The sequence below is a fragment of the Episyrphus balteatus genome, chromosome 3 (assembly GCF_945859705.1).
Source record: "Episyrphus balteatus chromosome 3, idEpiBalt1.1, whole genome shotgun sequence".
Lineage (NCBI taxonomy): Eukaryota > Metazoa > Arthropoda > Insecta > Diptera > Syrphidae > Episyrphus > Episyrphus balteatus.
In genome coordinates this window covers 17,127,625-17,153,088 of record NC_079136.1, presented here as the reverse complement: position 1 = coordinate 17,153,088, position 25,464 = coordinate 17,127,625, and the positions used below count along the sequence as shown (strand labels likewise).

Sequence of the window (25,464 nt, the reverse complement as noted above, 5' to 3'; positions counted from 1 at the left end):
GTTCATTTTCATTTATTTCATAAGAAATGGTGTGAATTAGAATTCATCAAACTGTTTGAGGTAAAAAATAAACTTTGGTTCAAATTTTAAATTAGAATAATTTAAATTGTGTATTTTATCCATAGATTTATTGTGTATTTTTCAATTTCAAAGGGATTATTTTCACCAAAAACGAGATCATTTAATATACCACTAGCACCTTTTATACACCAAAATCGGAATATTTTTTTAACCACCGGAGTTTATTATCCTACGAGAAAATGGTGTATTTTTTATATTCAAAATGCATATCACGAAAGTGCAAAAAATACACCAAATATTTTGGTGTATTTTAGACTTTTGTGCTACTTGAGAAGAGTTCAATTTATTAAAGGTAATTTCATAAAATTAATGACATAAACAACAAGTTAGTATATTTTCATATAAAATTTATTTACCATGGAATTGTGTTTCCTTTTTTTTTTTACATTTTTGTTCTTTCAGGAAGTATACAAACACCAATAGAAATTTCCCATAGATGTGTATACAAAAATCCTTTATTTTTTTCTCTCCTCGAAAAGAAAATAGGGAATATTCTTCAAGTTTCCTTTTTATGTTGGTATTTCGTCAATTTTTGTTTTAGTATTTATTTTTTTAACACCAATATAATAATAGGTATAAGTCTCCTATACACGCACACATACACACAAACATGGACAAACTATAGAAAGCTGCCACTCTGCTTTTCTCCATGAATTCTTTTTCGTTCAGCAAAACAACACAAGAGAAAAAAAAAATATACAAAATTTTTTTTGCAATTTCTCGTTAGATGATGGTATTTTTTTTTTTCTAACCGTCTACTACCTACTCTACCCTGCTTTGCACCCTACTAGAAAATAACTTAATTCATCTTACTCTTTTGGATTCGATGATTTTAAGCGCCTGCGTTATATGAAAACCAATCGCATCAAAGCACCCCATTAAACTTTACTCCATTCCACACAGTATACGACATCAACGACGACACGATGAGGAAAGAAAAGTATAATAATAATAGGTAGAATAGCCCAAACCATGAGTCTCCAAAAAACCCGTAAGCTATAGTCTTCGTCCTTGCACAGAGAGTCGTCACACAGTCATCATCATTATTATCAAAAAACAACATCATCATCATCATTATCGTTTTCATCATTGTCGTATAGTCAAAGTCATTTTCTTATAGTCATTCGTTCCGTTTACAGTCCAGCTATAGCTTTTTTTGGGGGGGTTTTCAAAAAAACAAAAAAAAAAAGACAAAAAAATCCTCCAGCTTCAGACATTTTTTATGCTAAAACAAGACCCTCCACAACCCTCCCTCATCATCTCTCTATGAGTTTCTCAATCCTCAGCTGCTCAGCATTTTAGGTCCTTTTATGGCAGAGCAAATGACTTTATATGCGAGTCCTGAGGATAAGTTTATAGGATGTCTATATTGTTTTTGTCTACCACGAGAAATGTTCCCCCCAACACACCCCGCAAACCCTCTTTGTTGTCCCAGAACTTAAATTCACACAGACACACATTAAGGATATTTTTTTTTCCTTCCTTCTTCTTCCGTGTTGGGGTGGTGTTAGATTGGGGCTGGTGATATGGTAAATGGGAAAGGAGGTTTGAAAAACAGCAGGTGTATAGGTTTTGATCCTTCTTCTTCTTCATTCATGTTTCAAACATTGTCTGTGTATATAGTTGGTATATGAATTTCATCCTGCCTGAAGAGACTGACTACACCACACGCAAAACGTCATTCATTCGCTTTCATCGTTCTAAGAGTATAGTCGTCCGTCCGTCCATCTCCATCGTCGTCCTTGTCATAAAAGAAGGAAGAATGGTCTATACCTAGTACCTACACTTGTTATCCTGGTGAGAAATATATCCTGGCACAAGGATATTAAGAAAACACACACAGATATATATGTTTGGGAAGGATCCTTGAAATCTGCCAACACACAAATATAAAAAGCTCTTTTTCTCACCAGTTCAGAGTTTTGCGAAAAGTGTACATAAAGTCCTTTCTTGCATTTTCTTGTATATAAATAGAAGGTTCATGTGGATGTTGTTGTTGGTAAGGATTTTTGTTTTGTTTTTATTTTTTTTTTAGAAACTAGAAAGCTTGAGTGAATAGGATCCTTCTTTGTTGAGGGTTATATATTTTTTTATTCTTGGTATATTTGCACACCTCCTTTCACCCCCCAAATAGAGAATAGAGGTGTGTATAGGAGAAAAAATTGCAAAATAACAAAATAAGAAGAGTGCTTTGCCCAACTTGGCTTCACCGCCACATCCTATTTTTCAAAAAGCAGTTTATTCTTCTTTGTGTTTTTTATTTTATTTGTAGTTTTTCTTAAGAAGAAAAAATGAAAAAAAAAAAATTGAGAAAGGAAGTATCTGCGCATAGTTTTCCTTATCTAAGGATTCTTTCTCACACACTCATAGATATGCATTTTTTTTTTCAATTTTTTTCAAGTCAAAGAAACTACTCAAGAAGATGCATATTTGGCAAACGCATATTTTTGTACATATATGGACTTTTTTTTATACATAAGCACCATATTGTGTGCATCTCATATAGCTACTTTTTGGTTTTATAAAAAAAAATCGAAGAAATGTCATTCTGAAGACTGTGGGTGTTATGGAAGATGTTTATTTTTTGAAAATAAGAATTTTTCTTTACAAAATGCCAAAAAGGATTCTTATTTGGCTTCCATCTTTTTTTTTTTTTAATGATCCAGAAAGTTTTCCTTATATTTTTTCTTTTTTATTTTGTCTTCCTTTTTGTTATTCTAACTTTGTTTGAGAAACATCATAAGATAGATAGTAAAATGTATGTGCAAAAATAGTTTTGCAATATCCTTGATGGTTTACCCAGGGTCCTTTTTAAGCTAGACGAAGACGACAACGACTATGACTTGTATTTTCTTAAGGGAAAATCTTTATGCTTTTCCTTTTGTTTGAGATATATCTATTACATTTAAATATAATGAATATAAATTTTCCTTGCTTGCAGTTTTCATTCAAGTTTTTTTTTTTTAATAAAGTTTATATAGCTAACGGACTTCCTGAATTTTATTATATGGGTTATTGTATAGTCCAAAGAAATATTTCTATCTGATGCAAACAAAAGATGACCTTTAAGATATATTTCTAGTGCATCAATATTGACAAAGGATATGTGTGTTTCTTTGTTTTATTATTCATTTGTTGCTATAACATATTTCCTAATGCCATAAATCTTTAAATATTCCTTGAAGGCCAAAATTTCCATTTTCTTTTCAAAAAAAATTACGAAAAGTTGAATATCATACCTACCTTTCATTAGCAGTTTTTACTGGAAGACCTAAGTTTATTAAAAGTTAGTTAACTTTTTATCAACTAAAAAGGAACTTTTTGAAATTTTAGTTTTCAAAATTTGTAGACCAATCTTCTCTCATTCTCAGCTGAAAACTGCATCTTGATAGGGTTTAATGAATTTCCATCATAAACATACCTTGAGTGGATAGGCCCTTAAGTCGATAGAAATCTGGAAAAAAAACTTAGGTTCTCTAATAGTAGAGAATTCTTTTAAAAACTTCCAAAATTGAAAAATAAATTAAAGTAAAGCAAAGCTTAAAATAATAAAAATACCTATGAGAAAAATGCTCAAGAAAAATTTAGTATTAATTATACAAAACTTTAATTTTTTATTTAAGTATCAAAAATACTAGAAAAAATACAAATTTTGTTGTAATTTTTAAAATAGCTAAGCACAAGCAAATTGAAATGGAGTAAACGTTCAAAGAGAACGTTCCCACATTTTTTCCTAGTTGTAATGCGTGCAAATTTAATTTAAAAAAACATTTGGGCATACAATTATGTTTTTACTGCATAAGAATTGAGTATCAACTTGTTAAGATATAACAAGAATTTAGGAAAGAAAAAGCTCATAAATGTTAAAGAAAAAGTTATATGAAATACGTGAATTTTGAATTCTTAGGTATATTAATTGGATTTTTTTTTTTAACTAAGCGAAAGCTTAAGAAATTCTTACTTTTTTGTCGTTTAAGTTGAGCAAATACTCGAATAATGTCTGAGTATAGTTTCTAAAAATATCAATTTTCAGCTGAAAACTACTTTAAAAAAGTATTAATAAATAAATATAAATGTTCACTGTGGTGTATACGTACTTTTTTATGAATTATTTAAATATTTTTAATGTTTCCTAAAAATACAAAAATTTAAATAAAAAAACATGAAACCTTTTACTGCCATATAAAAAATATCAAGCATTTGCTCAAGCAACCATAAGTATTTGCTAAAAACAAATACTTTGGTAATTTCTTTATCTAATTTTATGCAGTCGATAGACATAATTATTATTTTTTTTTTAAATAAGTAGATCTAACTAAGAATTGCGAACACCTAAGAACTGCCAACACATCCTACCAAATGTGGCCTTTTGAACTTTTTTTTTCTAAAACACTAATCAGCGATTAAAAAAATCCAAAGAGCGAAATCAATATAAAAAATCAGACTTAATACGTGTGCGGCTGATAAGATAAATCATCTCTGGGGTACATAAAGATTGAGTTGTTTTCAGATTTTTCAGTGATTTGACTAATTTGAAACTCGAATGCCTTTTTTTGTATAAAATTCTAGCTGATACTAGAAGCTGTGGAATGTTAAATAAGTTTGCTGATTTAAACGATAAGATAAAGAAGAAATACAAATTTAACATGAATTTAGTATAATCATACCCAAAAGTTAAAGAAAAAGAGAATATCATTCCATTATTTTGTTGTTCTCAAGTAGTCAAGAAGGCGCCCCTCTAAATTGCGTGATTAAAATCTTCTCCAAATTGAAAAAAAAAAACAAAAACTCCGATTAAACAGTCAGAATGAAGGAATGATTACAATTAAAAATTAATAAAAACCTAAGATTTAAACAAAAAAAAAAAATAATTAAAAAAAAAAACGTAGATATAAATATCTTAAAAAGATACAAAACAGAGACTTATTGAGGCGGCTGGCGCGCCCACCTCCAAGCCCCACATCATATAACAACAGCCCCAACGGCGACATGACGGTCAGCAAGCGTATGTCTGCTTGCCTGCCTGCCTGGTGCGGATAAAAAGATACAAGATTAAATAATAAATCTGATGGTTTTGCTGTTGGAATGGAATTTCTACTCTAAATGGAGTTTCATATGAAAGAAGACAGAGAAACAAATCATCAGAAATGAGAAACTAAATGCTTATGGAAAGCCAAAGCCCATTAAATTAATTAAAAAACTTTTAAAAAACACCACAAAATATACAAATGAACAAAAAAATTAAAAAAATAAAAATAATAATAAATAAAACTGAAACGAAACGAATTATAATTTAAATGTATAATCCAGAAGAATGGAAAAATATGAGATATGTGTTCATTTTCGAAGAACTGACTTCTATACCTACATATCGTTTCTACCTACGTTATTCATATAGATACAAAAATATACATATATCTCTATGAAAATGAAATAGAAGCCAAAACATAATTAAAATTCCACAAAATTCAAGCGACGAAATAAAATGAATTCCATAGAACATATTTTCGAAAATTAAAGAATTCTTTAACACACCAAAAAAAAAAAAATAATATAGGACGACGTAGAATATAGTATATACGAATACGACCGACAAATAAATGAAAAGAAAGATACATTAGTAGATATATAGAAAAGATACAGTATCTAGAAAATGAGGAATGTTGGGTATAATATCTTTGCAGATCCTTATATTGAATTCGAGGAAGCATATGTGGAAAATTGCTTTTTCTCGTTTTTTTTTTTGTGTTTGCTGTATTTTGGTTAAGTTTTGTTTTGTCAGAATATAGAAATGTCTTTATGTTGGAAGGTATGGTTTTTCTGTAGGATAGAATTTTTGGTAGAAGGCCTTTTAAAGTACGTTTGTGATTGATGTTTGTTTCATAACTTCTGTATGAATGAGAATATCCTTCGAAGGGATAGAGAACAATTTTTAGCAAGAATTTTTACTATTAAAATACCTTAGCAAGTTTTTGAAAAACTACACATTTGAGATCAGGAAAATAACATACCTACTTTAAGAGAACTTGAACTTTTTCGGTGAAAATGGTTTTGGTTCAAATGCGTCTACAGAACTGTTTTTTTTTTTTTTGTTGGAACCAATGAATCAATCAAAAATTCTTTAAGTGATTTCTTCAAAATGAACTTTTCAGTACTCTTGAATGTTCACTGCTAAAATTTAACTTAAATCACAAAAGTTCAGATCTAAACAGTTTTTCTTTAAGATAATGTACTTAATACAGCACAGTAATTCAGTATTAGCAGAATTCAAAATGCTTTGGGTCATTGATGGTGTCTCGAGTGATGTTTTAACAAATTTTCCAAGAGTTACTCCAGTTGCTGGTTTGTTAGGAACTGCAACTAAAGTTCTTTATCAGTACAATACCATGTACTGATAACATTGTTGCTAAACGATATATCTACAAAATTCGAAATAGTTTTTCGTCAATAACTTGTCAATTACTTGTCAAAAACTCTAGATACTGGTTTTTGAGGTACTAAAACTATAGCTTTCAATCAGTACAATACCAAGTACTGATTGAATTGTTAATGAACAGTTTTTCCATAAATAGAGACAAAATATTTTTGAATTAATGATGATGTCACGATTTAAGAACTAATAAACTCTCCCATAGTAACTCTAGATGCTGGTTTGTGAGGAAATGAAACAATAGCTTGTTGGTACTGATAGTACAGTACTTGGTGCTGAATCAACGTTTAAAATAGCATTATATCTTCTTTCAAATTTATTTCGCAGACCTCTGGAATCTTCTTTTTGTTTCAAAACTTTTTCTTCAATATTCTTGAGCGAAAGATCAAAATCATTGACAGTTTTTAATTGAAACTAGTAGCTCCAAGAATCAAAAGCTTCTCAAAGTAAAATAGTACTATTAACATTTTTTTTTTAGGAAGACCGAAAACTTTTCAGAACTTTGAGCCAACAAATAACGACTCAATAAAAAAAATGAACTACCTAGTAAAATTCACGTAATTCGAATTTTCATTGATTTTTTGTGTCTACCTTCCTAATAATATTGAGTTTAATTTCGCACTCAAAAAAGCACCTAAACTCTAATGTTTAACGTTTCATTGAACTATTGAACTTCTAATTCTTCCAAATGTTATTGCTTAGAGAGAAATACTTACATTTCAAAAAGAACGTAAATCGATTAAATCAACGAATAAAAATGGTGCTTTGCACCAACACCAACTATGCTATATCTCTAAAAGCAGATGGAACATTAAAAAAAAAAATAAAGACAAAAAAAAAACAACAACAACAAATCGAAGAAGGAAACAATTACTAAGCATATCCCTTTTTTTTTAGAAGCTCCCTCTTTTTATATCTATGTCTGTCTGCTAGAAAAGAGGGGTTTATGTTTTATTTTTATTTTTTCCTATTGTCTCCCCATTTTTATCTTTGTATGAGTGTATCTATAATACTTTTTGATGGTGGTAGTTTAACTGCTTGTAGGCCACCAACACTTTTTGTTTTTTTTTTTTTTTTTTTTACGATATACGAATACGATTTACTTTACGATATTTATAGCCTATGAAAATAAGCTTTATAACTTTCTATGGGTTATATCAATATGTTTGTTGTAAGTGATAGGATTTCTTTAGTGAGAATTTTTCAACAAATAACAGAGATTTTGAACCGGGTCAACAGCCGGTTCCGGGAACAACAATAAGGATCATCACGTGTAACAAACATCACACACAACAAAAAAAAGGGTGAATTTTAAGAGAATTGTGTTGGAGTGTCAAAGTTAAAAGGAATCATATGGCAACAACAGAAGTTCGAAAAAAAAGGATAACAAGAAGAAGTAGAATAAATGAAATGCGGGAAGTAATAACTGTTATTTTTATTAAAAACAATAAACACTTTTTGGTACTTTTCTTTACCACTCTGTTGACTGTAAATAAAATTTCCCAAGGCTTTTTATGGTTTAAATGTGTGGCAAAAAAGAAGGTCCTAGAAATATAATGGTGACGATGGTGATGACGACATTGACTTTGGATAGTGACTTGCTATTTTTCTTATTTTTTGTTTTCTTTTTCCACAATATGTCAAGGTTAACGACCCATTATTACAAAAAATGGTTTTAAAGGACGAAAATTACAATGAAATTTAATTGAAAATATGTTCTTCCTTTTTTATTTTTAGAGAAAGGTGGGTTTTAGGACATTTTGTTTCGAATATTTTTTAAATTTATTTGTAATCCTGCTGAAGTCCTTGTTCCTTGAATTTCATTTTTAACTCTCACCATGGTTTTTAAGTAAAGAAAGGAGTCGAGGGCGGTGATACCGCGTCAGTGTCGAAAACTCGTCTATATAGAGAAAGTAATCCTCTTTCTCATTGAAGTGATTTCTGCATCAACACAGGACAACCAACAAAAATGGTCAATTTTTGCTTGCATTGATTTCTCATATAGAGGATATCGCACAAAATGCATTCCATACACATACCGTTATACCTATCTACTACCTATAGTTGGTGAAAACACTACGCTCTCGCACACACCATTTCACGTAACATTAATTCTGTGATTTATGAGGGTCACGTGACCGTCAAACGGACGAGTGCCCAAAAAAAAAAAAAAAAAACAAGCTGAACTGAACTGAACAGAAAGGAGTTAAGAAGAATGAAAAGGATAATAATAATGGCGGAGGGAGCAGAAAATGTGCGGTCGGTCGATATTTTTAATTCGCCACATGCATACGGGTGATATCTACGTTACCTATTTTGTTATATATGTTACTTTTTTTTTTGCTATCAACGCATAGGTAGAGAGGTACACATAACAGTAGCTTTAATTGTGATGATGGCAGGGGTCATTCTAGGGTATAACTTTGTTATTAATAGTATTTGACCCCTCTCTCAAAACGATTAATGATATTCTATAGAAATCAAAAAGAAAAATCGATGACTGATGGGAGATTCCAATACTCGGGCTTGACAGTTTTAAGCTTCTCTCGCAGAAGGTCTTGGAGTTGTGCAGTTTTCAAAGTTAGTAACACATTTTTTAACTATTTCGTGGCTAGGAGTATTAAGTATTTTTTTTTTAAGTGGCGCCCAACGCCAGGCCTTCCCTACATCAAGGTCACATTTTTTCACTTAATGACTGATGATTTAGTGAATAAGAAATATCAGGTTGCAGAAATATTTATATTTAAAACTTAAATGGCGCCCAACGCAGGATTTTTAAAGTTTGAATAAATTTTACTTTCTTTATCAATGATAAATGTATCCAGTCTTTAGCAATTTTTCAATTTAACTGCTAGAAAATACAGAATTAAGTTTGTTTAGGCTTAATTGGCGCCCAACGTAAGGGATTTTTCAACTAAACACCATATTAACTGCGAAAAGCAACAACAAAAGAGGCGCCATCTGTCAATGATTTCTTGTACCGAGCTTTTTTACCTTCATTGTATTACCTCTTTATCACTCCAACGGAAGCACCTAAAAAAAATATTTAGATTTTTATTTTATGTCTAAATTGACCCAATTTAAACAATATCGCACCTAATATCCATTCGAGAAATCACCTTAGTGAAACACAAAACAAACGATAACACTTCCTATAAAAGGCCCTCCATTTCACCAATCAAAAACTAATAAAAAAAAGCCCAATTTTCACGTGAATCTATACAGAAAAAAAAATCAAAATAAAGAAAAAAAAAACCATTACCAACATAACAATGCAAAACAAATAAAGTGTGATTTTAAATTGGCTGCCCTCGCTCACTCAACCGTCATGTCATGTCATTCATTTATATTGAGCTCATACCTTCATATAAACCAATTCTATAGACCAACAACGTCGTGCATTTTGGACGTCTCCATTTTTGCTGACTGGTGACTCTCTCTCTCTTCAATATAACAAACCACTCACTGAATCGAGAGTATGTTGATATAAAAATTTAGGTAGGTAGCTAGCTATATGGTGGCAATTCCCGCATCATTGATTTCGCCATACGTACCTTATACGCGCCCAAAACAAAACGGCAAACAAATTCAAATATATCCGCCAACGAACAAATGACGGCAGCGCGGCGGCGGCGACAACAACGAACGCCGCATTTTCCTCCAAAACCGAACTTGATACGGACAATGGTGCTGCTGGCCTGGCGCGTTCACACACAATGGTTATAGAAGTGGCATTGATGGCGGCATAACGGCGACGGACGGTGGCGGATGAGCGGGCGTTTGCTTCTGGTGACAACTGAGGTATAGGTGGAGGTGCACAGTTGACTGCGTCGCAAATAATGCCCCGTTTTATAGAAAAAGTACGGTGGTGGTATATAATGCCATATTTACGATTTCCACAACACCCTGTATATTTCGATTTAACAATAGAATCGAATCCAAAACGAACGCAATGTAAAGAGGAAGCCCCCCGCCCGCATTCTCACTCTCTGTATAGTATCTGACCTTACAATGACACGTGCTAATTGAGTAAAGCGACGAACGGTGGTCCTTGTTGTCAAAAAATAAAATAATGTTCGTTAGTGTTGTAATTCGGGCAAATTAATCAAAAAAAAAAAAAGCTCATGACATCTAGCGACCTCTCTTTTTCGTTCTTCATCATCAGAGTTAGAGACAAAGTGTTGCTGTAACAAGAAGGGGGGAGAATGGTGGGTAATCTTGATTGAAAAACCCGCAGCGGTATACGGACGGACGGTCGACGACGACGGACAAAATTACTCTTTTTTGTTTGTGTTTTGGTATTTTTTTTTTTTAAAGCACAACTCCACACCTTGCCGCAAGAGAGACAATGTGTCACATGTGGTGACATATCGTATTGCAGAGATCATTGAACGTATGGCAGAGCACGGTTGTGTGTGCACTATGAGTGTAACTGAAACTGGAATTGAAACCTTCCTTTAGCAACATGTTGATCGGCAATCTCTCGGACACATCAACAACACTCTGAACATCGAACAAAATGCGAAATTTTTTCAGCCATCGCGCGCATCCAGGGTCCCCACACGAAGCGAAGATTTTGTGAGGAGACAAATCCTAAAATGCAAAATAAAAAACAAAAAAGAAATCAGTGAGAAGATGATCAACAAAGAAAAAATAAAGAACAGTGGTCAAAATGTTAAGAAACAGTTGGATAAATTTCGCTTTTTTAATTAAAGTGGCGCCCAACGCCAGACTTCCCTTCCTCAATGGTCACTATTTTCACTAAATAACTTACGAAATGGTTAAATGAATTTTAAATCCATGCATCTGGGAAAATATGCTTTTTGAAATCTAAATGGCGCCCAACGCAGGATTTCTAATCTTTGCAAGGTTACATTTTCTTCTTCAATGATTCATATAAAGGATTGTTAGTTAAAATGTTGTTGTTGAATCAATTCCTTGGTTTTTCTGGCAAGGATTCAATTTTATATTTGATAAAGTGGCGCCCAACGTGGGATTTCGTTAATTAAACTTTCTATATCAATGGCAAATCTGTTCAGTTTTGAATGATTTTTTTATTCTATTAAAAGGAGATTAAATAAACTCACAGAAAATTCAAAATTAAGTGACTTTTTTCTTAAATGGCGCCCAACGTAAGACTAGAATGGCACCCAACATAAAATGTTGATTTAAAAAAAAAAAAATAGGTTTTGTCTTAAAACAAACTTAAATATGATCCACAGTTTGATAATGGATCTACTATATAGAAAGAGTGACACTATTATCCCAAAAGTGATGCAGAGACCCATCATCAGGAATATCACAATGTATGGTCAGTGCGTATTTAGCAAAAGAAAAAACCAAAGCTTGGTGTATCCGTATCCTGTACCCACACACCTATTATACGATTTCGGTGTTGTTGCGTCCATTCCAGACATAGTTTTTTTTATTCACTTTTTATATATGACTAATATACACATATAAGCAAATGACAGCCGTGTATAAAGTATTAGCGTAGGTGGTTAGCGGATTACTGATCAAATTTTTGATGGCGAACAATAAACTTAAGCATCATCCCGAAGGAGTTAAGTGGTAAAGTCTGATGGTGAGTCGCCACTGCATGAAATAAGTCACCCCAGACCGTTTAAGCGAGTTTCAAACAAAAGTTGTCAAAAATTTTAAACTTTTCTTTTTTTTCTGTCGAATTTTTTCTTGAGATTTAAAATAAAAATAAAAATTATAAATCTCTTCGTCTTATGGTCTTTATGATACCTACGCTGAGCTGCTCCTTCATTGATGCCAATTTACATGCAAAATTGGACAGTGTCCTTCTTCATGCGCTCTGCTGGTAAACTAAATAAATGAAGTGATCACTAGTGAGTGAGAGTTATGGCAATTGTTTGTGATTTCGAACGGTTTTTTTTTTGTTCGTTGGTGGCATAAATGAATAAATAAAAATTTATCTTTGGATTTATTGAGGACAAATTTGATCAAGATTCAAAATGTGTGTGGTCTTTTGGGAATTTTGGGAAATAATTTTTTTTTGACAAATTACCTGATATTGCTCTTTTGTTGTAATTCGATGGTTATGTCAGATTTCTTAATTTTAAAATAGTGTCAAATATTGATCAAAACTATGAACACATTTTTGGAAGCATTGTTATTCAATATTTTTTTCAATTTAGGAATTTAGTGGCGCCCAACGCAGGAATTCTAATATCAAAATATGACATTTTCGTCCGCCTTCATTTGGAAAAATCTCTTTTTTGATGGTTCATTTCTTATTTTATTATTGAGACATCCTGGTCAATAAGAATTTCATTTTATCTTACGCAAAATGGCGCCCAACGCAGTTTTTTTTTTTTTTTGTTTTCTTTAAAATGACAGATTTAAGTAATTTAATATCAGTTTTGCTTATTTTGTAACAATCAAATGCACATAAAATCTAAAAATAATTTTAAAATTCAATATCTAGTAGCTTTCAAATAAAATCCTGGGGCTATCATTGTTCATTGGATTAGTTTTTACGTTTATTTTGCTCCCAAATTTAAAAAAAAAAACTACCTAGCTTTTATCGACAAATTTATAACCGTGTTTGTTAACTTTTATCTGCTTTTTTGTATATATTTTTTTTCCAACAGATAAGAATATTTTATTTTGAATCCACTCATAAAGATTCTGATGTTCGTAAAAAAAAAATAACGATTCTGACAGTTTTCATATCCTAATTAGTAATCGAAAACCGAAATCACACCAGAAAATAATAAAGTAAAAAAAGGGATATTTATATTTTTCCTGAATATCTATTTATATATGTGTGGATATATATTTTTAAATTTATTTTATATAAAAATAAATAATACTTCATTGGTATCAGCAAAAATCAGAAAATTTCACCTTTCACACATTCGAAAATTGTAAAGGGCACAACGGGGTTTCATGAACTTACTTAAAAACCATTTTCAAAGATTGAGAATCAGTATATACGTATATTTGATAATAAATGAAATAAAGTTAAAAATAACATTAAAAACAGAGCCGAAATATGATTTAAGCTTAAGTGGCGCCCAACGTGTAGCCTTATATAAAAAAAAAATTACGTATGAGAAATATACTTTATTATATACATGACGTTTCTTTTTCAGAAAAATGAAGAATTCTGTTTTTACAACATGCATTTTATTCCTCTGGGTAAAGTGGCGCCCAACACAGAACCTTTAATTTTAAATGTCAAACTTTTTTTCTTAACTGAATAAAAAACTTTTTTCATATTGATAGTTTTGGTACAATTCATTAGTAATCTGTTCTACCACAATTTTCGTATTTTGGCCTAAGTGGCGCCCAACGCAGGATCATTTATTCTTAAAATATTACAACTCTCTTCCTTATGTGATAAAGAATACTTGAAAATGATAATTCTGTTACAATTTTTGAAATAAGAATGTTTTGAAAGCAATATTAATTTTGTTTTTTTCTTAAGTGGCGCCCAACGCAGAACTCAATATCTCTTAAAAGTCTTTTGTCATGGCTAATTGAAAAATAATAGTATTTTATATGTGACACCAATTTAATAAGTTTTTTTCAAACACAAACTTAGTTTTAAATGATATTTTAATCATTATTGAAGAAGGTTAATATGATATTTTTCTAGAAAGCTTAAATTTTCCTAGATTCATTGAGTTAAAGTGGCGCCAAACAATTAATCGCAAGACTGAGTTTTTTTTATGACTTCTGAACCTGCCCTTAATGTAAAGACATCCCTGAAAAAAAAGGAATTTTAAACCACTGGTCACACAGTAAAAGTTCTCATTTTGAGTTGTCCGGCGAAAGAGCATGAGGTGTAAATGCAAAATATGAATTTCGCCAGCGGCATTGTTTCATATTTTTGTGTTTTTTTTTCAGTAAAAAAAAAAAAAAAAAAAAAAAAATGAAAACCCCAATGCTGTGTGCTGACTGCTGCACACGGAGTAACGATGCACATATGCGGCTGCATAAGAAGGGTTGTTTTATACTGAATATAACTGTTCTGTTTTTCCCTTTCCAAGTTCGTCTGCATCACTGGCATGGATTTTTGCAATGTTTTTTTTTTTTTTTTTACTTTTTTTTTTGCATCCTCATGCTTTGCTACACTATATAACGAAGCAACACGGAACAGAAATGGGATTGGTTTAAAAATGAAATGGAAAAGCTTTTCGGGGTTATGGAATAATGGCGAAAACCCTAATGTAATAAAAAAAACAAAAAAAAAACAGAAAACCAACTTGATGGAAAGAAGAATGGAGGACACAATTCCAGGGGTTTTTCATTTCAACTTTTATTTTTTCCTCCCCATTTTTTTTTTTTATTTTGTTTTTTCTGTTTTGTCATTGCACTTCCTCTTAAGTTTTTGGTGCAAATGCAGCGAAATTGTTGCTTTTAGCTGAGCCAACAAAGGATATATTGGGATAAAGGTTGGGTTGTTTTTTTTTTTTACATTTTTATTTTTTTTGCAAGATAGGGTATATGGTGTGGTATCATGTTTTATTTTCAAACACGAACTTAAACTTGCACATACGTCAGGCTAACAGCGGGCGCTAACGATGTCATGACAACGCAGACGAGTTACGTTATTGTTGCCTCGTCGGTAGTAGATATAAGGTGTGTATATTCACGTGCTTAATACTATACAACAAACCAAAGGGGTTGTTTAAGGGTTGGTTTTCCAATTTAAAGGTGTATCTAGATGCATTTATCAGAAAAGCTTGCAGCAGCACACTTTAGTTTTTGCAATATTTTTTTTTTTTTATTGTTTTTTTTTTGTCTGTTTTTGAAAAGCGTTGATGTTGAAAAGTAGAAAGATTTATATATGTACACAATTTAAAATTAGTGGATAAGATACCATAGGGGATTTTTAATGCAAGGAATACTGTTTTGGGGATGTAGGGAGCGTTTTTTAAGGTCCAAGAATTCGTAAAGGGACATTATTTTAGCGTTAAATTTATTAAAGAGGTTCAATAAGGTTTTAGACTTATGAAAAATGTGTGTAAATGGTCATAACAAAAGTTCCAATAATTCAACTTTTATAAGAACTTCCAAAAAAACAAAAAAACAAAATTCAAATAGGTTCTGAATTTAACTGGCGCCCAACGTATGGTCTTAGAGCTTTAAATATTTGGAATTTCTTCTTCAAATAATGTTAATTATATTTCTACTTTGCCTAAATGAATGAAAATGCTTTCAAAGTAAAGATCTCAATTAATTTTAAAAAAAGTGGCGCCCAACGAGGGACCTTTTATTCTTAAAAACTAACTCTTTCATATATAATTTGTGGTGTTGTCTCCATGTTGTATAGTGTATATGAAAAAATATAAATTTAAAAACAAGATAATTATAATTATCTTGTTTTTAAATTTATATTTTTTCATAACTCTTTCACTCTAAATTAATAAGAAATATCTTAAGTTTTTTAAATGTAGTACTTGACTGACTAAAAATATGTCTTACGTCAAACAAAATAATTAAAACGCTTAAGTGGCGCCCAACGCGACAACTTATTTTATTCAAAACTCCCTTTTTTTTCTCAGGATTAGTAAGAAATGTCTTCAATGTTTAAACTAAGCATCTAATTAAATAAATAAGAGGTCTTACGTACAACAGAATCATTAATACACTAAAGTGGCGCCCAACGTGAGATCTAGTATCTTTAAATAATATCATTTCTATACGATTTTAAAGCCACATAATCTCACTAGGGCATATAAAATATCAAAAAAACTGTCAAAAATGACAGCAAGGTTTCAAAGATGCAACAATTACTATAATCGAGAAATGGAGAATCTAGATCTACTTTTGTTATTGAGACTGTTAACATTCTCTATCCGCCAATGTTTATTTATATATCATGTTGTTTAATAATGTGCATCGGATTCCTATTTGTTTAGACATAAAGATATCAAATTTACTTTGTGTATATCTCTACATGATAATCCGTTACCCAATCAAAACCTCCAATAACACACAGCAAGTTTAAATTTCCCCCATTTAACATGACAAATGGCGCTAAATAAGACATTGCAAAATGAATGATTCTGATTTTTTTATGACATTTGAAGTCCAGAGAGATCCAATGTCTCTGATAACACAAAGAATAGGTAGAGTAGACAGAGTCTCTAATGTTTATTGTAGTTGATAGATGCTTAGACAATAATTTATATTTATAATATTCTACATCAACATTCTAAGAGTCTCATATTGCATTTGGTAGAGAAAATTAGGTCTTGAGAATTGTTGCAGTAATATGTTCATTTATTGCATTTTTACAATACAAAAGGAAGACATTTTTTTTTTTACTAGAGAGACAATAAGAAAATATTTGTTATGAAAGAGAAGGTGGAGGTAAAATGGTTTTTTTTTTTTAATTTTTTTTTCTCCAATGTAAAGTGGCCCTGCCACTTTTCTATATCTACATTTTGTAAAAAGTATCTATATCTAGCTAGAGAAATGACAACGACATTGGCGAAGCGACACAATACGATAGAAAAAAAAATGAAGAAAAAAATAAAATTATACCCAACAACTAGATAAAATTGTTTCGGAAAAGTGACATTTGAAATGATTTATCACCCGCCACACCGAGGCGATAAAAATATTCTATATATATAAATATACTTAGATACAAATATTCTATATACTAGCTGTACTTTATTATGCAATCGAATGTTGTATAGAGTGATGGTAAGTCTAGGTAGGATTTTTTTTTTCATAGCGGAAAATATAGAAAAAAATGCAGAGAATTTGTTTTTTTTTGATATAAAAACAAAAAATTATCACACCCTCACCTTTGAAAAAATTCTAGATAGTGATTATGATGATTCAGGACATCGCTAAACTTTGTTATAAACGTAACTGACTTTTATGATTATTTGAAGCTGGTTTAACATCCATATTGATTGCAATTCGGAATGTACAGCCGAGTAAAGTACTTCTCTTTTAAAATCATCCCTTTTATCCAGTTTTCCAATTATATTACTAAAGTGAGCGATTAGGCAAAAAAGGACTTCCCGTCGGAAGGCTAGGAATAACTTTTTAGAGACTTTAAAGTCCAACAATCTAAAACAAAAGTCAAATATGCTTTCAAGTTAAGTGGCGCCCAATTTAGGATCGTTAGGATCAAAGAACTCAAATATTCGCTTTTTATCGCTCAACAAATAAAAAATTAGGTAATATTTCTTTTTTGGTTCAATAAATAGAATGTTTTTTGACCTAGGATTTAATATTTTTCGTAGTTAAAGTGGCGCCCAACGTAAGAACATACGTTCTTAGAGATTTTAATGAGAGATATATAAATACGGTTTTACTTCCCGTCGTTAGTTATTTATTTTAGAGAATCTCACGTTTTTTTATTACTTCAATACCTATTTAAAACAAATGTCAAATATGCTTTGAAGCTAAATATGGCACCCAATATGAGGGAAAATAACTTCAGCGATTCATTTTTTTCTCTTCTAACAGATGTATATGATGTTTTTTCTTTTAGTTTAATGAACAGAAGATTATTCAAGCTTAAAGGTACCTATATTTAAGTTTTAAATGGCGCCCAACGCAAGATCTTGCATTGTTAAATGTTCCATTAATTACTGCAATGTGATGAATACTTACATATTTGGTGTATTTGGTATTTCTTTTTAAATTTAATTAACTGAAAATTTTAAGAGCTATAATTTAATTAATAATCAAAAGTGGCGCCGAATAAGACCATTTAAGAATATTTTTGTGCAACGTAAGAAAATTTGCGTTTTCCACAAACTACATCGAAAACTCACGAGTGCATGCACCTTTTAACTTGTCATTTTAAAAGTGAGTGGCTCATAAGTTCCTCGAATATTCGATTGCTATTCCTGTGGTTTACATCATGTTAACTTGAATTCAAAATCATTGAATTCTGGGCAGTTTTGATACTTGAAAACAATTGTCATAAAAAATATAGCCAACTTATAACTTTCGTTTGCACTAATGAGTGGCTCACTTCTTTCTTGTATTTTTGATAAATATTCAATATTGCTTTAAACTTGCCTACCTTAATTTTTAATAGAATAGAATGGAACCTATCTAACTAGGTTCTGTAAAGTCATTCCTTAAGATTCAGCTTAGATAACCCCTCTGAAACCTCAAAAATTCCTCCCAAGATAAAATTGTTGAAATTTCAAAACAAAACACAAAACAAGAAAAAAAAAAAACTCTTAAAAACAATTTCCTCTGCGCTCTAAATAAAATACACGATTTAATCTGTTTAAACACCAAAAACTACACCAATTAACCTCCCGCCATCTATTTGTGAATATTTTCACTTCATGCAATTCACTTGTGTTCGTCGTAGGTATTCATTATGTTGTGTTGTGTGTGGTATCTTGTGTGTAGTGCCTACTCTATACACTTTTGCCTGGTGCCTAACTAACTGTATCCCCCTTCATTTTGTGTGTTGCCATTCTGCAAAACAACACTCATTACAAAAATATCAAAATGGCAGGTTGGGTCTTAAATTAAGCCCACCTCTCTTGTTAATACTATACTTCTTTCTATACATTTAAAAAAAGAAAACTAAACAGAAAACAGATAGGTAGGTAGTACAACTCCTCCCCACCCATTCCTTATTTGCACTTTGTACTGCTTCGCACAAGTAAAAAAAAAAAAAAAAAAAAATTTTATTTTTTTTTTTATAATTCGCGTATCTATGAGGTGGTGGCTACGTATCTATGCTAGCTATGCCCACCTATGCCTGATGGAACGGTTGTTGTATGTTATCTCATTTTCATTTATTTATTTCTCTTTTGAATTAATTTTTTTTTTTTTAATTTATTTTTTTTTTACTCCATCATTTCACACACTATACTTTATACGGCTATAGAGAGAGGTACCCCCTATACAACAACCAACCTCGTCTCGTCGCGGTCGTCTCGTATAACCGTATCTATCCATTTTTCTTTTATTTTTTTTTCTTATTCATTCGACTTGAAGCTCCAAGAAAAAAAAAAAAAAAAGAAAAATTTTTCAAAGTGCGATGAAATTGTGGAGCAAAACGAAGATGAAAGAAAAAGACAGAATGCTGTTTGGCCACAAAGTGCAATTCCATTATTACAGATATTTTTTTTCTTTTTTTTTTTATTTATTCGCGTGGAGAGAGAAATAGTTTTGCTTAGCTAGAAGAACATGATGAAGAAAAATGCAATTTTCTTTTCTATTTTTTTTTTTTTTTTCAAAAAAAAAAAAAATTATTTTCAACTTGAAGCAATTTTCATTCGCCTTTTCAACAAATACAAGGAAAATATACTTTTTCTGCTTAGAGAATCACGTAAAAGATACAAAACTCACACACACTATCACAAATTGGTATTCAGCTCTTCAGAAGACAGCTTTGCTTCAAGTTGAGAAAAACGTTTTTTTTTTTTTTTTGTTGCTTTATATCTTAGGGGAAGTGGCTGACAAGAGAGTATGGGGTAAACATTTTTCTTAGTGTGTGTGTGTGTGAGTAGTGTGTTGTGTTGCAACAAACTTAAAAGCAAAAAAGAGGGGCAATTTTTTGATTTAGTTCTCGTATCAGTCACTTGTAGACATCGCGGCAGCACTAGATGTTATGAAGATTTATGTGAGAATTTTATTTTTGATAGAATTTATTATTTTATTTTCACTTTTTTGAAAAGACACCTTCAGCTTCAACTTGAATCATCGCAGCGGCATTATTCATCTTTTTTTTTTTTTTTGAGGGCGGAGTAAACAGATTTTTAAAGAAATGTTTTATAGCAATCATTTCTATCTATCTACCCACCTCGACTATAGGCAATCTAGACTAGATAGATTAATATGTTGTTATGATATTTGACATAATGTTCCTTGGAATACAAAAAAAAAAGAAAATAATAATATAAAATATTTATTGGGTTGTGAATAGTCGGTAGACTAAAAAAAAAAAAAAAAAAAAAACAAAACGAGGTGTTTCATTGAGAAATGATATCTAGACTTAAATAAGATAGAGAGTTTTTTTAGTAGGGTAAAAATAGATTTGATTTATTAGAGCGAAGCTTGAAGTTTTTTTTTTTTCTAAAAAATGATGTCTTGGTAAAACAATGATAAGTGGGTTAAATTGTTTTGAAAGTGTTTCCGTCGGTTAAGAATTTATTAGATAGAAGAGTTAGGTTTTAAATCAAGAAGGTATTTTGGATAAATATAATTTTAAAACACTCGAAAATTGCATTTTAGTTTTCTTAGGTAGTTCAAATATGTAAGAATTATTGATAACATCTATTAAGACATCTAGCTTATGATATTTAAGCGTTCAGTGCTGATATTATTTCGCAAAAAATGTATGAACCTTTTCTTAACAATGAGTTCTTTGGAATCCAAAATGGGCGAAAATAAAATTGCACTCGACCTTGTGCAACGTAAATACTGTTTCAGTAGAAACATTGCCTCAAATCAGACATTTTAAAACGACATTTTGACGCACTGATGACAGCGAGTTGCAACAGCCAACGGGGCCTTAAAAGCCGAAAGTCCTTAATACCCGCATCTAACTTATGAAAATTCTTTCAAAAATGATAAACTCTGAAAATAATAGACATCATTTTACTGCAAGACTAAAACTTAATCTCGAAATTCGTCCACTTACAAAAAATTCATAGAAGCCTGAGTTAAATTTTTCCTACCATATTTGGGCTACTTATCCGAATTCCTGACCCTCCTAAACCATCAAAAATTGAACTTTTTTATCATTAATTTTAACCTCAAAATTGCACTATTAACAATCAAAAAATAAAAATTTACATCAACAAATAATTAAATTCGAAACTTTCTCTCGTTTTATGTGAAATAGGAAGTCTCTGACATCATCATTGCGAATAGGGCAAACCATCATCAGTTTTTTAAGCTACCACGTGATATCCACTTTCTTTAATGTCCCCCAAAACGAGCCACCATTGTGTTGTTGAGAGAAAATAACACTGCAATTGCCAATTATTATGGCGGCTAACGTATTTTTTTTTTTTTTTTTTTTTTTTTAGTCGTCTTTGTATACAGTATACCGTTGAAATATTCCCTCTTCCTTATATTTTAGATTCGCTATAGGGTAAAAAAAAAGTACTATAGAGCTTCTGTGCTTACCGCGCTTTGGGGATAAAAGTGAAATAGAGAAATTTAATATTAAATGCTCCATAAAAAAAGTAATAATAATTCATAAAAAATGCAATTTTATATTTTTTTTTTGTTCGGAGTCCTTTTTTGTATGGGAAATTCTGGGTGTGTGAGGGAGTTTTTTTTTTTGTTGGTTACCGAGAAATTTTTATTCGTGAGGGTGACAGTTCAGTTAAGATACTTTTTTTTAAACCGTTTTTTTTTTTTTTTTTTTTTTCTTTTGGTGGATTTTATGAAACAGATGAATATTGACTGAGAACAAAAAAATGTAAAAAAAGCAAACTTGGAAGGATAATGGTAGTAATGAGGAAGGAAAAATATGTTTACTTGGTAATCGAGATCATCACTCAACCATATTCCATTAAAAATTAACAACAAAGTTGGTTTATTTTGAAATAAGAACAAAAATAAAGGAAAAATAAAAAAAAAGCATAACCAGACCCTTGAAGTAAACAAAAAAAAAAACCGTTTTGCATGTGGCATAATGAAAAAAAGTGTCACCCCTGAGAGAAAATGGATGAATATCTACTACCTACCTCTATACAAAAAAAAAGAAGCAAAGACACCCCACGCCTTTTCTTATATTTTTTTTTTTATTTTTTTATTTACCCTGTTTAACACTATTAGATTACATTTCATTGCTGCAATGCAGTCTTGCACCATCAGACAATTTCTCTTTAAATAAAGGTGAGTTCTTATAGCTTATATAAAAATGAAGAAAAAATAGCAAAAATGAGGGTGGAATAGTAGTGGGTAGAATGAATAAAGAAATAAAATAAAAATAAAGAAAATTATTATTTCTATTTTGCATGATGGAAAAAATTACCACCATCACACCACTCTGGAGCAGTATACCCATCACCGATTACCCTCGCGGCGGCCAACACTGTGACTTCCACAAGAGGGTGCATTTAGTAAATTCAGCGCCCACAGCAGTATCAAGCTTTTAAAACACTGTTTTTCCAGATTTGGTACATCAAATTCAAACTAAAAGTTAAGGATATGAACTTGAACTGAGAATTTCTAAATATTGCTTTAAATTCTTGACAAAAGATTGATAACAACAATAATCTTCTTTAAAATGGCGCCCGGGTGAAACAAATTCTTCTACCAGCCTTTAAAAACGACCCTGTTGACATTAACAACGATATAACGATGTTTAATGGAAAATAAAAGTGTCGTCCTGTGCTCTAAACAGTTCGTATTTTTCTTCTTCTCTGGTCCTTGGGTCTTTCTCAACACCAAACCACCCCTCAACTCAAATCTCTAGGGGACATCACATTAACGTTAAAATAAAGAAAACACAGTTATAAGCAGGTTAAATAACAGTAAAAAAATATATTTAGATCAACCACAAAAAAAAAATCTTACTCTCAATAGAAAAAAATGTAATTTCAACTTTTGTTAAGTTTCCAAAACGATGCGAATGAAATGAACTAAATGAGAATTTATTGTTTCTTCTTTAATTTTGTTTTGTTTTATTGTGTTATTCATAATTTCATTTCTTTTTATCCTTCGGGATATCCTTTATGAGGTTATCATCTGTCGTTTTATTTCGTATTTATAATTAAAAAAAAAAAAAATAAACATTGTAAATAATTGCAATTCAATTAAATTATACTGCTTTCTTAAAAGAGTTGCATAAGTTTAGGAATGTAGATATCTATTAAGCTTTTTACTATTTTTTTAAATAAAGAAAATCTAAATTCTTTGTAGACTTTTGTTCTTTCCAATAAACATTTTTATTTTACTGACAAATTAAAAGCAATTTATAAAAAAAAAATGTTATTGCATACTTTTTGGCTAAAAATGTCCTAATTCCATTTTAGGCACTGCTGTGTTTTAAACAAAATACTAATTTTATCTTAAAAAATATTAAAACGCTTAATATATTCGATGTCAAAACGATTTTAATGAAATGTATCTAATTAATGGTATTAAATCTATGAAATTAGCTACTTGTCATAGTAGATACATAAAATAGATTCCACATATTTTTTTATCTTACTTTTCTTCCAAACCCATTGATCATTTGATCATCATCTTTATGGCATTATTTTGTTTCTATATTTTCTAATTTTATCTTCGATCTACATTTTATACTTTGAAAACAAAAAAAGAAAAAGGAATTTTTTCCGATCGGTGTACAGCACATATCGACAAGATAGACTTTACCTAAACCTCATCCATCATATTAATGACAAACGCCCTGAATTTGTTTTAAAAATATTTCTTAGCGCGATATGTCAAAACAAAACAAGAATTTATAGTTTCTTTAGATATCATAGATAAAGTGTTTTTTTTTATATTTTTGTTTTAGTTTATAGCTTGTTGAAAACAAGAAGTCATTTGAAACAAGAGTTTAGATTAAAGATAACCAGACTAGACTGCTTATTGAACATCAGTAAAAATTGAATAATTAATCATTTATTTTTTTTTTTTAATTTTTTATCTACAAGAGTCTAACTCACTCTTCTCCTGATGTATTCCATAGTTAAAAAAAATAATATATTTTCTATACCATATAGAAATAGATACATTCGATGGTAATTTATTTAAAATTTAATTAATTTTTTTATTTTTTGTTTCAGGTCGGTGGTGTCGAAGAGAATGGTCGTCGCCTGCAGAGGCTAGAAATGCTGATGCTTCCCGGCGGTTATATTCCTCAGTCTTCCTTGGTAGTCCTGGTAAGTGGAATCAAATTATTTCTTTAACCTTAATTGATACAATGATTTTGTGTGAATGATTAACAATAATCGTAAGAAGTTAAAAGCCTAAGCAATTAGTTAAATTGACTTTATACTTTTGATTTTTAATGACCTTCTTTTACATTATTATTGATAGGTTTTTCCAGATTTCTAAAATATTACTTGGCCAATTAGTTTTTTCAAGGCATTTCTTAAGTCAAAGAAATCGAATTTCTGCTAAATTTTATATCTTGCATACTTTTAAGCTCTAAAACAATGTTTTAGTTGAATATAGCTAGGTTCATTTTGAGTCAGATGTTCAGGTAATATAAACTAAGCCATAATTTTCTTTTGTTTCAAGTATTGACTTTTGAAATTCTACACTTTCTAATTTTTTTTTTATTTCTGTTGCATACTTTTTTGTGAAATACACTTTTTTTCAATTTCTCTTAAATCAATCAAAATTTTGTTTAACTTCATCATACATTTAGAAGATACTAGTTCATTTGTATTGAATTACTATCTTAAAGTAATTGCATACTCCAAGGAGTGTCATTCAAATGTTTTTATATTAAAGCCAATCTTCGAAATACAAAAAACTGAAAGTTTCGTAGACCTTTACTTTTTATTTCAAATCATCTTCTTGGTGTCACTAATACACTGATAAAGTGCACAATATTTTTTTATGTGAATTTATTGCATACTTTTTGGTCGACTTAAGAAGCTTCAATCAAACATTAATTATTAAAAAAAGCAAGATCTTTTTTGTCCCATCAGTACTGACTTTTAATTGTTCTTTGTAATCATTTCGTATTCATAGTATACATTCTTATTCACTTAATTGATATTTCTGTATAAAAGAGTTGCATATTCTTTGGTGCTGCAATCAAATTCTTGTTTAACTTTATGACTCTTTGAAGCGAAATTAAGTTAATATTTCTTAGATCTTTGTTCCTTCAAACTCTGTTAACATCCCAGGCAAACTGAAATAGAAACATTCTTATATTGATGATATTGCATACTTTTGAGATCATGAAACTTTGTATTTAACGAAATATTTGTGCTTATCTATAACATTTCTTCGTCAGTCAAAAAACTCGTCAAGAATTGTAAATTTCACTTAAT

General features: G+C 30.5%; 1 protein-coding gene across 2 annotated transcripts in view; it reads left to right on the top strand.

The window, feature by feature from the left end:
- Window positions 1–25,464, top strand: part of LOC129914147 (homeobox protein homothorax) — a 377,750-nt gene that overhangs the window by 283,407 nt on the left and 68,879 nt on the right. For both annotated transcript variants that reach the window (XM_055993231.1, XM_055993232.1), the window contains one exon: window positions 24,244–24,339. In XM_055993231.1, the coding sequence (XP_055849206.1) occupies window positions 24,244–24,339 (96 nt within the window). The remainder of the gene's footprint in view (window positions 1–24,243; window positions 24,340–25,464) is intronic.